At 38.2% G+C, this 13,640-nt stretch overlaps 1 protein-coding gene across 4 annotated transcripts in view; it reads right to left on the bottom strand.

Annotated features, from left to right (window-relative positions):
* Nucleotides 1-13,640, bottom strand: part of AGMO (alkylglycerol monooxygenase) — a 117,523-nt gene that overhangs the window by 55,834 nt on the left and 48,049 nt on the right. For all 4 annotated transcript variants that reach the window (XM_083578746.1, XM_083578748.1, XM_083578747.1 and 1 more), the window contains exons 6-10: nt 6,873-6,939; nt 5,957-6,022; nt 5,797-5,876; nt 5,411-5,545; nt 4,224-4,340 (exon numbers count right to left, since the gene is read on the bottom strand). In XM_083578746.1, coding sequence (XP_083434872.1) covers nt 4,224-4,340; nt 5,411-5,545; nt 5,797-5,876; nt 5,957-6,022; nt 6,873-6,939 — 465 coding nt within the window. The remainder of the gene's footprint in view (nt 1-4,223; nt 4,341-5,410; nt 5,546-5,796; nt 5,877-5,956; nt 6,023-6,872; nt 6,940-13,640) is intronic.

Below are 13,640 nucleotides of genomic sequence, written 5' to 3'. Positions count from 1 at the left end.
CGCCTGTCTACTCAAGTGATGTGTAAGATTTTTCAGAGACACTGTTGATGGAAACTTTCAAGAAGTTGGAGATGGCGTCTGTAAGTGGTCCATGTTTCACAAGCATACAGTAAGCTTGGTAGTACAATAGCTTTGTAAACAAGCATTTTGGTTTCTCTATAAATGTCCCAGTCCTCAAACACTCTGCACTTCAATCGGGAGAAAGCTGCACTCAAAGAGCTCAGGAGATGCTGGATTTCGGCATCAGTGTTGACCCTTGTGGAATGATAACTGCCTAGTTAGGAGAAGTGATCGACATTTTCCAACATTACACCACTGAGTTGGATTTCTGGAGCTGCAGAGGGGTTATTTTGTACTTGTTGGTGCAGCACTTTGGTTTTTTGGATGTTGAACAACAGGCCAAGCTTTTCATAAGCTTCTGCGAAGATATTTAGGATGGTTTGGAGGTCATCCTCTGAGCATGCACACACTACGTTGTCATCAGCATACTGAAGCTCTATGACGGAAGTTACGGTGACCTTACTCTTTGCTTTCAGCCTGCTCAGATTGAAGAGCTTTCTATTTGTTCAATATATGATTTCTACCTCAGTGGGGAGTTTCCCTTCTACAAAGTGTAGGATCATGGCAATGAAAATAATGAATAGAGTTGGAGCAATAACACAACCCTGTTTAACACCTGATCCCACTGTGAATGGTTCACTTTGAGAGCCATTGTTATCTGCGATTGTTGCTGTCATATTATCATGGAGGAGCTGAATGATGTTTACAAATTTATCTGAGCAGCCAATTTTCAGAAGGACAGTCCACAGGGCATTACAATTTACAGTGTAGAAAGCCTTAGTCAGGTCAAGAAACGCCATATTCAGGGGTTGGTTTTGCTCTCTGCATTTTTCCTGAAGCTGTCGAGTGGTGAAAATCATGTCGACTGTTCCCCTAGAAGGCCGAAAACCATTTTGGGATTCAGGAAGGGTCACCTCGGATATTGTTAAGAGACGGTTTGCTAAGATCTTTGCAAGAATGTGCCGGCCGCAGCTAATAGAAAAATGCCTCAATAGTTTCCGCAATCAGTTCTGTCACCTTTTTTAAAAGAGATTGATAATTTTTGGCATCTCTAAAGTCTGCTGGGATTGCTTCTCCTTCCCAGACTTTTTTGATGAGCTTGTGAAGTTGTTGTGTAAGTTGAATTCCACCCAATTTTAAGATTTCGGCAGGTATCCCATCAGGTCCACTGGCTTTGTTGTTTTTCCATTTGGTTAATAACTGTACACAATTCTCCCAGATTTGGAGATACTGCAAGCTCATCTCTAACTTGTTTTTGTGGGATTTGTGAAAGGACCTTACCAGCTACGGGGGAGTTGCGGTTAAAGAGATGTTGGTAGTGTTCTTTCCAGCACAGTGCAATAGCTTCTTTATCTTTTAGAAGTGTGGTACCATCTGCTGAACGTAGGGGGCATATGGTCTTTGTGGCTTTAAAGAAACTCGCATCATGAGTGTCGGCTAAGTGCTGGATCTCTTGAGCTTTTTTTTATCCACCAGGTGTTTTTTAGTTCTCTGGTTCTTCTTTGAACCTCAGCCTTAGTGTTGGCATAGGTTTTTTTCTTAGTGACACAGTTTCTATCTTTTTGCCAGATTTGAAACACCTTCCTTTTCTTGTCAATCATGCGTTCAATCTCACTGTCATTCTCATCAAACCAGTCCTGGTGTTTCTTGGTTTGGTATCCAATAGTTTGTTCACAGGCTGCAATAATGGATGTGTTTAGCTTAGTCCAGTGATCCTCGATATTATCAGGGAATTCTGAAAGCAGATGGTCTTTAAGAGTTGTTTGGAAGCAATCCCACTTAATGGGATCTTGAAGGGCTTGAGTGTTCATTTTGCGCTTTGGTTTCCTTCCTAGAAGCCTGTGCTGAGGTATAATCTTGATAGCCATTGTGGAGCATAATAGTCGGTGATCTGTCCAGCCATCGTTGGCACTCGTCATAGCTCTGGTAAGGAGCACATCACATTGATCTTTAGTATGGACAATAACATAGTCTAAGAGGTGCCAGTGGTTTGACCGAGGATGCCTCCATGAAGTTTTAAATTTATTTTTCTGTCAAAAGAGTGTATTGGTAATAACAAGGTTGTGCACCGCACATGTCGTCAAAAGTAAGATTCCGTCCTGGTTGCTGTTGCCAACTCCTTCTTTCCCAATAGTCCCAGGCTACAGATTGAAATCTCGCCCAACTCTTGCATTAAAAACACCCAGGATGATAATTTTATCTTCCTTAGGCATCTCTGATAGGACGGTATCCAGCTGAGAGTAAATTTTTTCTTTAATGTCTTCATCGGCATCCAGTGTTGGTGCATAAGCGCTTATAATAGTAAGCTGTTGGTTTTTAGTGAGCTTTATTTGAAGGCTTGAGAATCGCTCATTAATGCTGGTAGGGACTTCTGACAGATCATATATGACAGATGGTCATCCAACTTCTGCTTAAAAACCTCCAAGGAATGACAGCTCTTACGGTCAGAAAGTTCTTCCTGATGTTTAGTTGGAATCTTTGAAGATGAGAAAGTACGACTGGTACTTACCTGAAGCACAGATCTATAAGGCATCATGGGGTCACTATGTTGGACTATGACTCCACCGTAATCAGGAGCGAAGACTCTTTGGGAAGGTATTCAGCTCCCAATCAGTTCTGCTGACTTACCAAGTTCAAACAGTCATAGGAGTTTCAAGGTGTAAGAAAATACTAGTTTCCCTATAAACTGTCAGCCTATCTAATGGCCAATACGGCCAGAAACATGAATGGAACAAAACTGGAATAAAATTATACTGCGGTCCATATTAGGAAGAGGCCCCAGTAACCCCATGATGTCATATAGACCTACACTTCAGCTAAGTACCAATCATACTATTTCCTATTGGCAGTGATGCTTTGACTGCATGCACCTGTTCCCAGCTGGAAAGAGGCATGCACAGCCAACATTTTATTTAACCCCATATGCATTGATGAAAGTGGTTTGGGGGAAATGGTTTCACAGGCCAAACTGGACCCACTGGTGGGCCAGGATTGGCCTATAGGTAGAGGTTCTTTCTCCCGGTCTGAAGAGTTATGAATAGTTATTTTTATTTAACCTCATGGATTTATCTATGTTTCAGTGTTATAATCTTATCAAAGACAGTGATTTTTAAAAATACAACATAGTTGAGAAATTTTCAAGCCAACCAACTGATACTTAATGTTGCATTAGGGAAACAAATTGGAGGTGTGAAAATGAATTTGGGAAAACAATAAAACTGGCCAGAGTGAACATTAAGGTACAAAGCTGTCACTGTCTCAGACACCAACAGCCAAATGCACCTCTCACTAATATGTAAATCAACCAAGTTCTTTTTGCTGGGGTTCAGGTTAAACCTCTTAGTGAAAGAATGATCTAACCAAATGTTTTCTTATGGGAAAAAGTTTCTTTTGTTATTTCTTATCTCCTACAAATAAATAATTCCAGACTGAGAAAACAAAGCTAATGCATTAAAACTTTGTATATACATGTAAATCAGACCAAACATAATAATTTGAGAATAATTCTGCACAACCTCAAGTGCATTATTGCTATTATGGAATGGAACATATGTCTAAAAATGAGGAAAACAGTTGTGTCTATTTATGGATCAGTGCCACATTTGTGACATAGCCAAGTAAAAAAGGTTCCAGTTCTGTCTATGGGCATTTCATAACTCTGTGTAGTGGAAAATTGATATTGAAGTTAAATGCCAAGTTATATTATTCACATAAATGCTTTCTTCTTATGATAGTTCCTTCTGGAGTTTTAGAGTGCTCCTGAAGCTCAGCCTTCTGTTTAGCTTGACTTTCTGTATCATGCCTAGGATCTGGGTCTTGAAACAAGAACTTTTATGCAGTCCATTGTCGGAACTGTGGGGGTTTTTTTACACTGTTTAAAGAATGAGTAAAGGATTACAACAGAAGATGGGGGGAAATGTCAGGATGGAGCTATCAGTAAAAATGAGAAATCTCTTACCACATTAAAATTATGTTCACATTAAGATAGGATAAATCCATCTTGACCCACAAAATAGGTAAGCATAAAAATAACTATACTATCCGCCAGTGTTTTCAATTTCATGCATCCAGTTTTAACAGAAACATACTTTATTTGCACTGTATCTGCACCATCTTCAAGTATCATGAAACAGCTTATTTAAATAAGTGTAAATTATACTTACATATTTTGTAGCAATCAAATCAACGTAAAATCCCAGCATTAAGACGAAATGTGTAACTACATAGACACAAAGGTAGCTTGGTAATGTGGGGCTGAAGGGAACTTCCTTTCCAGTAACCTACATTAAAAACAAAACAAAACAAACAAATCAGAGTCTTTATTCAATCACAAATTAACTTTTCTTCCATTTTTGCATTTAGTAGTTAAAATTCACTATTTGTCATGTTTTATTGTTATTTTATTTTAAGTAGAAGAGCAGCTGAAACCTTTAATCTGTACAAATGATTTATTTTATAGGGCAGAGTGGGCAACCTGTTGCTATCCAAATGTTGCTGGACTACAATTCCTATCATCTTTGACTATCGGCAATGCTGGGTGTGACTGATGGAAACTGGAATTCAGTAACATCTAGAGGGTCATTTTTTCCCATTGTTATTTAACGGAATGCAATATTTGCACACATAGCTCATTAGGTTCTACTCTCCCTTTCCCTCACTTTTTGGTAACATATTTATTTTCCATATAACAAATATACATTTCAACCTTCTACATTACAAAAAAAATGTATTTATCCTTCCCCTGGGTGTTGGTCAGTTGGCACCATGCCCAGGTAATGCCCCCTGCATACCTGCCACCACTGGCCAATTTGGTGGCAGGAGTACGATCCAGTCAGCAATAGGCTGGTTCATAAGGGAGATACGGTGCCTGCCTGCAAAGCCACCAGCCCAAGGAGGACAAACCGACTTTCCATGAAGATCAGAACCCTGTGTAATCAAGTGCTTAGAAAGAGATTATACACAAGGGGTTGAAGGAGCTTTTAGTAAGGCTGAAAGGGCTTTGCGCTGTGTTGATGGACTAAACTGTTGGGCTGCTGCTCGAACCAAAGGCAGGGACCTAAAACTGAAGAGCTTCCAGGAGCACAGTTGAAAGTTCCTAGGAGCTGACTAAGGTCTTGCCTTGAGCATGAGGTGGTGCTAATCCTACTTGAGTGCAGTATGCCAGAATGGGAGATCCATTTTTTTATTTTTCACTCAGTTGGGTTTAAGGAGTGTCCCTGTGTAAGTTTGCTCAGGATCCTGCTTCTATCCCACCAATATGTGGCTTGCCTTTAGGTAAGCATGCAGAAGACTGAACCCATATGAAAACATAATTTACAGAACCAAGAAGTGAAATCCATGCTATACTTACCTCTGGGATGTCCTCCATAAGACCAAGTCTTGGCTTGCCTGGCCCCCATCCTGGGCCCTTGAACAGGACAGAAAGCTTATTGCAGAATCCAGGAGTATTCCAAAATGTTTTCCATATATAAATACAATGATGGAACTGTAATGATACAATAATCAGTGTGACATTTCTGTGCAGGGGCACTTTCTTCTGTTAATGAGAGTACTTGAAGCTTAACATTCCCCACCCTGCTAGAGGCTGACTAACACTAGCTTAATTCTTATCTATGTCAATGAACCAAAAACAATCAAATAAAAGCAAAGGAGTAATAGGAAACACACTGAATTCAACCCATGAAATCAAATGTAATATTAAAGCATACAAGCAGGTTAGAAAAACAGATGGACTACCTGAATCTTGAAAAGTTCGAAGCTGTTAATTGGATGTGTTAGGCCATATACAACTTTATCATTTTCTGCAGCAAATGTCCCTGCAGGGAAGGAAAAAAAGCTGAGAATAAAATCACCGCTTGCAAAGCTAATGTTAAGAAAAATAATTAACTACACTTACCAAAAATCCTGTCCCAAATAATCAGTGTGCCACCATAGTTCTTATCAATGCAGTATGGATTTCTTCCTATTTGGGGAGAGATGTTGCAACCAACTTTGTCAATGCCTTTGAAGAATACATTGTGTTTTATCAATTCTTTTTCTTTAAATAAGCTTCTAGAAATACATTTCCTCATAAACAAATTATAACACAGCCATGATTCTGAGCATTTCTTTAAAACCTCTTGCGTCATTTCCCTTCTAATAACATTTCTCTGGGTTATATACTACAAGCTGCTTAAGACATTTTTCAAACATGCTTACAAAAATAATAGAAATACATTTGGAGTTACTTTTTGATACATTTTTGAAAAAACTGTTTAAGAGTAGTGTTGCACTGTAAAAAATTATTTAAGCTGTTTTGTAAGATTTATGGTGAGTTAAATAAGGGGCGAGATATTTCCTTTATTTATCTTCAGTCTTTGAAGCAGGAAATGTTTTGGAAAGTAACAGAATGGCCATGCACATTAAAATGGAGTGGCTTTCTGAAATGCCTTTATATATTATTAATCAAATATTAAAAGTTCAAGATACAGCTGTGATAGCACAACATCACAAAATATGGTGTTACGTTAACACTGACATTGTCACATGCGGTTAGGGCTGAGGAACAAGAGAAGAATTTGAGTACAAGCTTGTTGATATATTTATGGCAGAAGTTAATGGGGCACAAACATCAAAGTAATATCAAGGATAACTCTGACTTCCTGTGTGAGATGTAAAAAAGTGGGGGTGGGAATCTAAAATGTTATAGAACTGCTATTAAAACAGTAATAGAAAAATTCTCATTTACAACTGCTCCTGCTATTCTGTTCCTTCATATAAAACAACATTTTTAAAAGTAATACAAACATGAACACAGAACTAATATTACCTACCATGATGTACTCTGTGATGACTAGGTGTGTTGAGAATAAACTCCAAAGGGCCGAGATTCTTAATAACCTTGGAAAAAGCAATGATCTTGTTAACAAAAAGAAAAATAGTAGACAATGCCACAGGAGAAATTCAAAGCAGAGGGATAATTTGGATGTCAATGGCCATCCTGAACAAAATATTCATAAGAGAAGATGAGAAAGCTACTATGATGTGTAAGGTTCACTGAGGACAACCTGTATTCACACAAGACAGGGTTTTGTCATATTATTGCAATTTTATCTTACATTTTTATCCCATCCTATTCTCCAGAGAGCGAAGGGCAACGTATGTGTGACCCAAACCATTTTAACCACACAATGACCCTGTAAGGAAGGAGTGGGTAATTTTTTCCCCAGGCTGTAGGCCACACATTCCCTTTAGGGCAACCTCCCAAGGGCCACTTGCCAGTGGTGGGCAAGGCAACAAATTTAAAGTTTGCCCCTGTACAGTAGACTACTTTCTGTGCACATGCCTCACTATCCTCTACCTAGACAAGAGGCTTATCAGAGTTCGATGACACATTCCAGCCATGCAGAAATATTTGTGGTATAAAGCAGAGCTGGAGAGGGGTGTGGCCAGGGGACAGCTTTGAGGGCCAGGTAGAAAAGACTGGATGGCTGTATTTCACATCCGAACAATAGATTCCCCATCCCTGCTGTATGGTAAACTAGGCTGAGGGATGGTAACTTGTCCAAGGTAATCCAGCAAGCTTCTTGGCTGAGCGAGAAGCTGCATCTCCCTGGCCCTAGGTTCTTAACCACTGCAAGAGTCTCCACTGCTCTCACATTTTCAGTTTATGTTCAGTGTCAGCCATGCTCACAAACCCAACACACACACACACACAAAATAGAAACAAAGGACTTCTTTGAAAACTATCACCTTGATAAAAAGAAATAAGAAGAATGTGATCATTTCCATCATGAATGGAACTTTTTATCTCAAAGATATACTTTAATGCAGCAGAAGAGATGTTTTATACGTGGTTTTTTATTTTTCTCTAATTTGAAGAGGTGATCAGTAATTTCTAAATGCAATTTGCTCCATCAGTAAAGCAGCTATATAGTACAAACTGAAAGCAGTACAGACACTTGCTCATTTTTCCAGATGCATCTTAGTTGTGCACATATTATATATGTTGAATAAGCTTATTTAGACAACAGATTAGTATAAAATGACTCCAAAAAGACTGACAATAGAATACAGACTATTAATTTTTATTCTAAACCAAAAAAAACAGCACAAGCATTCACATTTGAATTCCACAAAAACTGCCAGCAAATATCTCCAAGCCCCCAAAAGGCCACCTAAGAGTAAGAAAAATGTTAATATTTCAGGTTAGCTCAACTTCCATCATTTGTCCAGCAAGAGAGTTCTACAGCTATAAACAAGGTGACAGCTAGTTAGATTCACTGTACAGTCCCATAAAAGTCTACTCAGAATTAAGTCATATTGAATTCAACTGGGCATACTCTCAGGTAAGTGAGAACAAGATTGAAGCCATGATAAAATAATAGAGGCATTCCTTGATTCACAGTGGTTTCTCTAAAAGACCACACCTAACCTTCAACTGCTTAGTTTTGGTTTGTTTTTAAAATAAATATTGAAATAGTTTTGTAAAAATATATCATATTTGGGTTCCCAACATGAGGAGTAGTATGAACCAAGTTATATGTTTTGGGTAAGCTTAGAAGTGGGCTAGAACTGCACATTTTGATCTAAGTAGATTTTTTTAATGATTTTTTTTCATCCCTGCTAACATCACTGCTTGCAATATTAATCCTTTGAAGAGGGTCATATTATGTTCTGGCCCTAATCCAGAGATTTTCATGCATAGCAGTGGGCTGCAGTTCATTGCCAACGAACAAAATTTTGATGCTGTCAGCCCTGACCACCTGCTGGAGGTGGTGGTGGTGGTTGGGAAAGCTGGAATCCATCCCACCCAAACAGGTGACTGATACTGTCAGAACTGAAAATGCTGAACATCTGTTTGGCAGTGCTCACACACACCCTTGGGTGAAGGATATGCATCCTATCCCCACAGCAGCACCATTTTGCATTTGCAAGGTAGTCTCCATAACGGACAGATGTGTTCAGAAGTTTCTTCCCATTTACAAGTCACTCGTTGCTGCACTGGGACTATGGTGTGCACTGTATTCTTCTGGTATCCCCAATCCATAAACAGGGAAAGGAAATGTAATACTAATCCTTTGACACTCAAATGGTAACAATGAGCTATTTATCAACCTTAAAACTTACAATTCCAAAAGCTACAAAAGTTCTTCATGGTTCTTCAAAAAGATGCATCTTCAGTCATGAATATTCATGTAGTAACTACCAGTATTGCACTACATATATTGTATGTCAAGTCCAAGGCATTTGTGTGTATACTTTATTTAAGGAGGAGAAACAGAAAAAGTCATATTTTATAAAAAGACAAATGAAATCAATGTAAAATAAACTTGCTTCTTCGAAATAGCAAAGCAAGCTTTATGGGGATAGAAAACTTTGTGGCATCTTTTGTGGCATGTTTGCTGTCTCAAAGTCACGTCAACACATGAGGAAATCTTTACTGCTTTCTATCTGTAGACTTGAATACTGTTCTTGTTTAAATAATGATAAACAGTCATGACTTGAAATCTAAGGCAAATGTCACATTTTGTGGCCTAACTCCTCTTGTCACCACTGCAATGTGAATCCTTAGTTCTGCTGTTTTTGCAAAATGTACACAGGTCACTTGAATAAAGATCCCACTTCTTGGATTGTGGAGAAGAAGGTTTATCAAGATCCAGAACAAATGGGGCACATCAGTTACAGGAAGGACCATGGCAGCACATCTCCTAGTTTCATTTTGATAGAATAATAGCTCTGATAGAATAACTCTAATAGTAGAGTTAGAAGGGACCCTGAGGGTCATCTTCTGGCGGTTCCCTCACTGCGAGAAGCAAAGCTACAGGGAACCAGGCAGAGGGCCTTCTCAGTAGTGGCACCCTCCCTGTGGAACACCCTCCCATCAGATGTCAAAGAGATAAACAACTACCTGACATTTAGAAGACATCTGAAGGCAGCCCTGTTCAGGAAAGTTTTTAATGTGTGACATTTTAATGTATTTTTAATCTTTGTTGAAAGCTGCCCAAAGTGGCTGGGGAAACCCAGCCAGATCGGCGGGGTACAAATAAATTATTATTATTATTATTATTATTATTATTATTATTATTATTATTATTTTATTATTATTATTATTATCATCCAGCCCAGCCCCTTGCAATGCAGGAATCTCAACTAAATCATAAGTGACACACGGTCATCCAACCTCTGCTAAAAAAACCTCTTGTTGGAGTCTGTTCCACCGTCGAACAGCTCTTACTGTAAGAAAGTTATTCCTGATGTTTAGGTGGAATCTCCTTTCTTGTAACTTGAAGCCACTGATTCGGATCCTAGCCTCTGGAGCAGAAGAAAACAAGCTTGGTCCATCCTCCATGTGATAAGCCCTTTAGATATCTGATGAAGGCTATCACATTTCCTCTCAATTTCTTTACCAGGCTAAAGATACCTAATTCCCTTGTTTCTCATAAGGCTTTGTTTCCAGACCCTTTATCATCTGGGTCACCCTTCTTCGCAATACATTGACGCTTGTCAATATCCTTCTTAAATTGTGGTGCCCAGAACATGGGTTAGATAAGAGGAGTCTATGTTGCACCTCTTATACTGCCAACACTTTACTGGGCCTGAATAATACACTGATGCTTCAACAGCCCACCTGCATATGGTAAAGAAAGCCCATGCTACTCTTGGCTGCATATGTAAAGTAGCTACGACGCTACCTGTGATGCATATTATTATCTAAACTTTGCTTCTTCATAATACATCTGTAGCCTGCAATGTAACCAACAACGGAATTGTTCAGGAACTTAACACATAAAAACAAATGAAAATGCCAGGTGGGGGTTAGGGCCGTGGTCTGCTGTATTCGGTTGAACTGAACCAACTATTTTGTTCTCCCTTAATATTAAAAACTACTACACCAAAGTCAAGGTGATTTAAAAAAAAACAACCCTTTGGAATATGAATCCATATTTGAGACCATCTGGCAAGGAAACATAAAAATAAAAGCATGATTTGCTTTTTCTACTAAAGTTGTTGTGTTAATTCAAGACAACCCACCCATGTATTTATACAGATGGGCATGGTGGCCATATCTGTCATGTGAATTCTCTACAGGGAAGCTGGGGAAAGGCAGAACCCCTAGGATATGCACTCGTCTGCCCGCCTTAGCACTTTGAATTTTTCGGCAAACCCTGATTTATTCATCGCCAACTGTTTTCCTATCTGATTAGGCAGTTTTCTACTCCAGTTAGCATGTAATATGGAGGTTTCCAAATTTCCACATTGAGAAGTGAAACAATAATATTTTTGGTTTGGAACTAAAACAAGCTAAAGGAATCAGGCCTGTAGGGATCATAAAGCAATTGGGGGGGGGGGTGAATTTCTGATATAACTGCACTATAGGAATGAAGAAGTGAAAGCCTAGCTTTAATGGACAGTCAAGCTTAGAAACTGTTTATATAATAAATACAAGGGTTTCAAGAAATCTGTTTATAATAAATTATCTTGAAGGCAGAATGTTGTCACTCAATTCCTCCCCCCCCCCCACATTTCACCAATAATTTTCAGTTAAAGGTTCTACTTCCCATTGGACAAGCTCAAAGCTTTTCTTTAGACAGGTGATACATAACTAGATACGGATTTTAATTGAATAAAAAACAAACCTTTCAACATACTTGGTGGAAAAAGTGTGCAATTATAAAGAAACTGAATTAGAACTATTTTAAACTAATCAATGGCTTTTAGAAAGAAATAGGCATGTTTCATTAGCATTTTGGACCTAATTATATAAAGAACACATTCCTTCAGGATTATTTTATTCACAGTTTGTCACGGCCAAATTATTAAACCTGGCAGGGAGATTGTGGGTGGGTGGAGGAGTATTGTGATTGACAGGTCTAGCTTGTAATCATAGGGAAGGATTTTATCAGCATTCTCCAAACCCAGTGCTTTAGGGAATGGAGCAGCTTTGTGAAAGTGAAGCTTTTATATTTAAACTTAAGGAGGCTGCTAGAGTGAGGAGGGGAGAAGGTGCTGAGGGACAGCTCCATTGTGATCTAAAGGTCAAGTTTACAATCCGAGGGAATTATTTCAACTAGAAAATGAATTCCTTCATTTATCCACACACCCCCAATCAACTATTCATGAAGTTCAATTAACAAAATTTTGTTGCTTGAGCAATGATCACAAAAATTAGTTCAGACCACAATTCTAGGCTGTTCCATTAAGTGCCAAATTGGGGTCTGAAGCAAATATTATGTAGGTGTACACCCTCTATAAAGCATTATTTATTACAGTCTATATTATTCTTTAAACATAAATGTATTGGTTTTTATTCTGCCCATGCCTGTGGAAGGCTCTATAATTAAAATTAAATTATATTAAAATGAATATTTCTGAACCAGGAATCTGTTATTCTGCTTGTGATGCATTTATATAAGTTTCCCATGCCAAATCAAAACAACCTTTTTACAACTGATTCAAGAAGCACTATCCATATGCATGCATGATATTTGGATGTTGCTATGGAAGGCAAGCATGGACCTCCTACACCAAGTATTAGCTAGCAGGTTGCAGAATGTATGTACCTTGCCAAAAACCAGCAGCAGAAACCAAGTTGAAAGGTTCAGTTGAGCCTTATGCAATCCCCTCCTACATCTCCCTCTTTTCAGTTGTTACAAAAGCACTATCATGTTGTCTTTTTCAAATGACTATCAATAAACACTTTCCCTCAGCCTTTTAAGGGCCTGATTCAGCTCCTGAAGTATTGCATTTCAAAGCCCTCTTCTGTTTATTATATCAGTAATTTTGAGAGGAACAACTATACCATTTATTTTAGAAATTTAGGAGCATCATTTATCTAAGCTAAATATTTTCTTTGGGGGAATTTCATGCAGGGCAGCAACGCATGATTTAATGTTGCAATAGAGGTAGCCTTGAGATGAGAGAGGCATTTTGTAATGGAAGAACACTTAATTAAATATAATGTAGAATTCACATCTGTCAGACAGCAACATCTGAACAAAATTACATTTAGTTCTGTCACAATAACACCTGGACCCTTTTCTTTATAAAAAGCAGGACTGCTTTATTTGTCCTAACAGCCCATTGTGATTTTGGTATTTTATTATAACTAGCAGACCAGTGTAGTATAACCTTCAGATTTATAATATTTTAAAAGCTGAGGTATATTATATATAAAAGGCCAAGTGTAATTGCACAGCAAGTAAGCCAAACAATATGCACAGGAAACCTGAAAACAGGATGAGAAAGCATTTGTAGAAGTATGTATAGCCTCCTCACAGCAATCTGTGAACTACGTAACTGAAAATAACTAAGCACTTTGTAATGTAATAAGCTACAGTTGTAGTAGAGGATAATTATTTATTCTAGGATTAATTTAAATATGGGGTGATGGCTATTCAAAATAGATTGTTGTATGCAGCAGAAAAATAATATGATCAGCACATAATCCTTGCATATTACTAAAACTTGAAACAAAGTTTACCTGAGAAATAGCATGATGACTAATTAGTTATCAACACAGAAGACTAACAAATATGTGCTCAAATGCACACAATGTTCACATGAAACTTTCATGAGCAGCTAATCATTAGGACAATGGA

This window comes from Podarcis filfolensis (assembly GCF_964270895.1).
Source record: "Podarcis filfolensis genome assembly, chromosome: 12".
NCBI lineage: Eukaryota > Metazoa > Chordata > Lepidosauria > Squamata > Lacertidae > Podarcis > Podarcis filfolensis.
The sequence above is the reverse complement of the archived record's forward strand: the minus strand, read 5'-3'. Positions and strand labels throughout refer to the sequence as shown.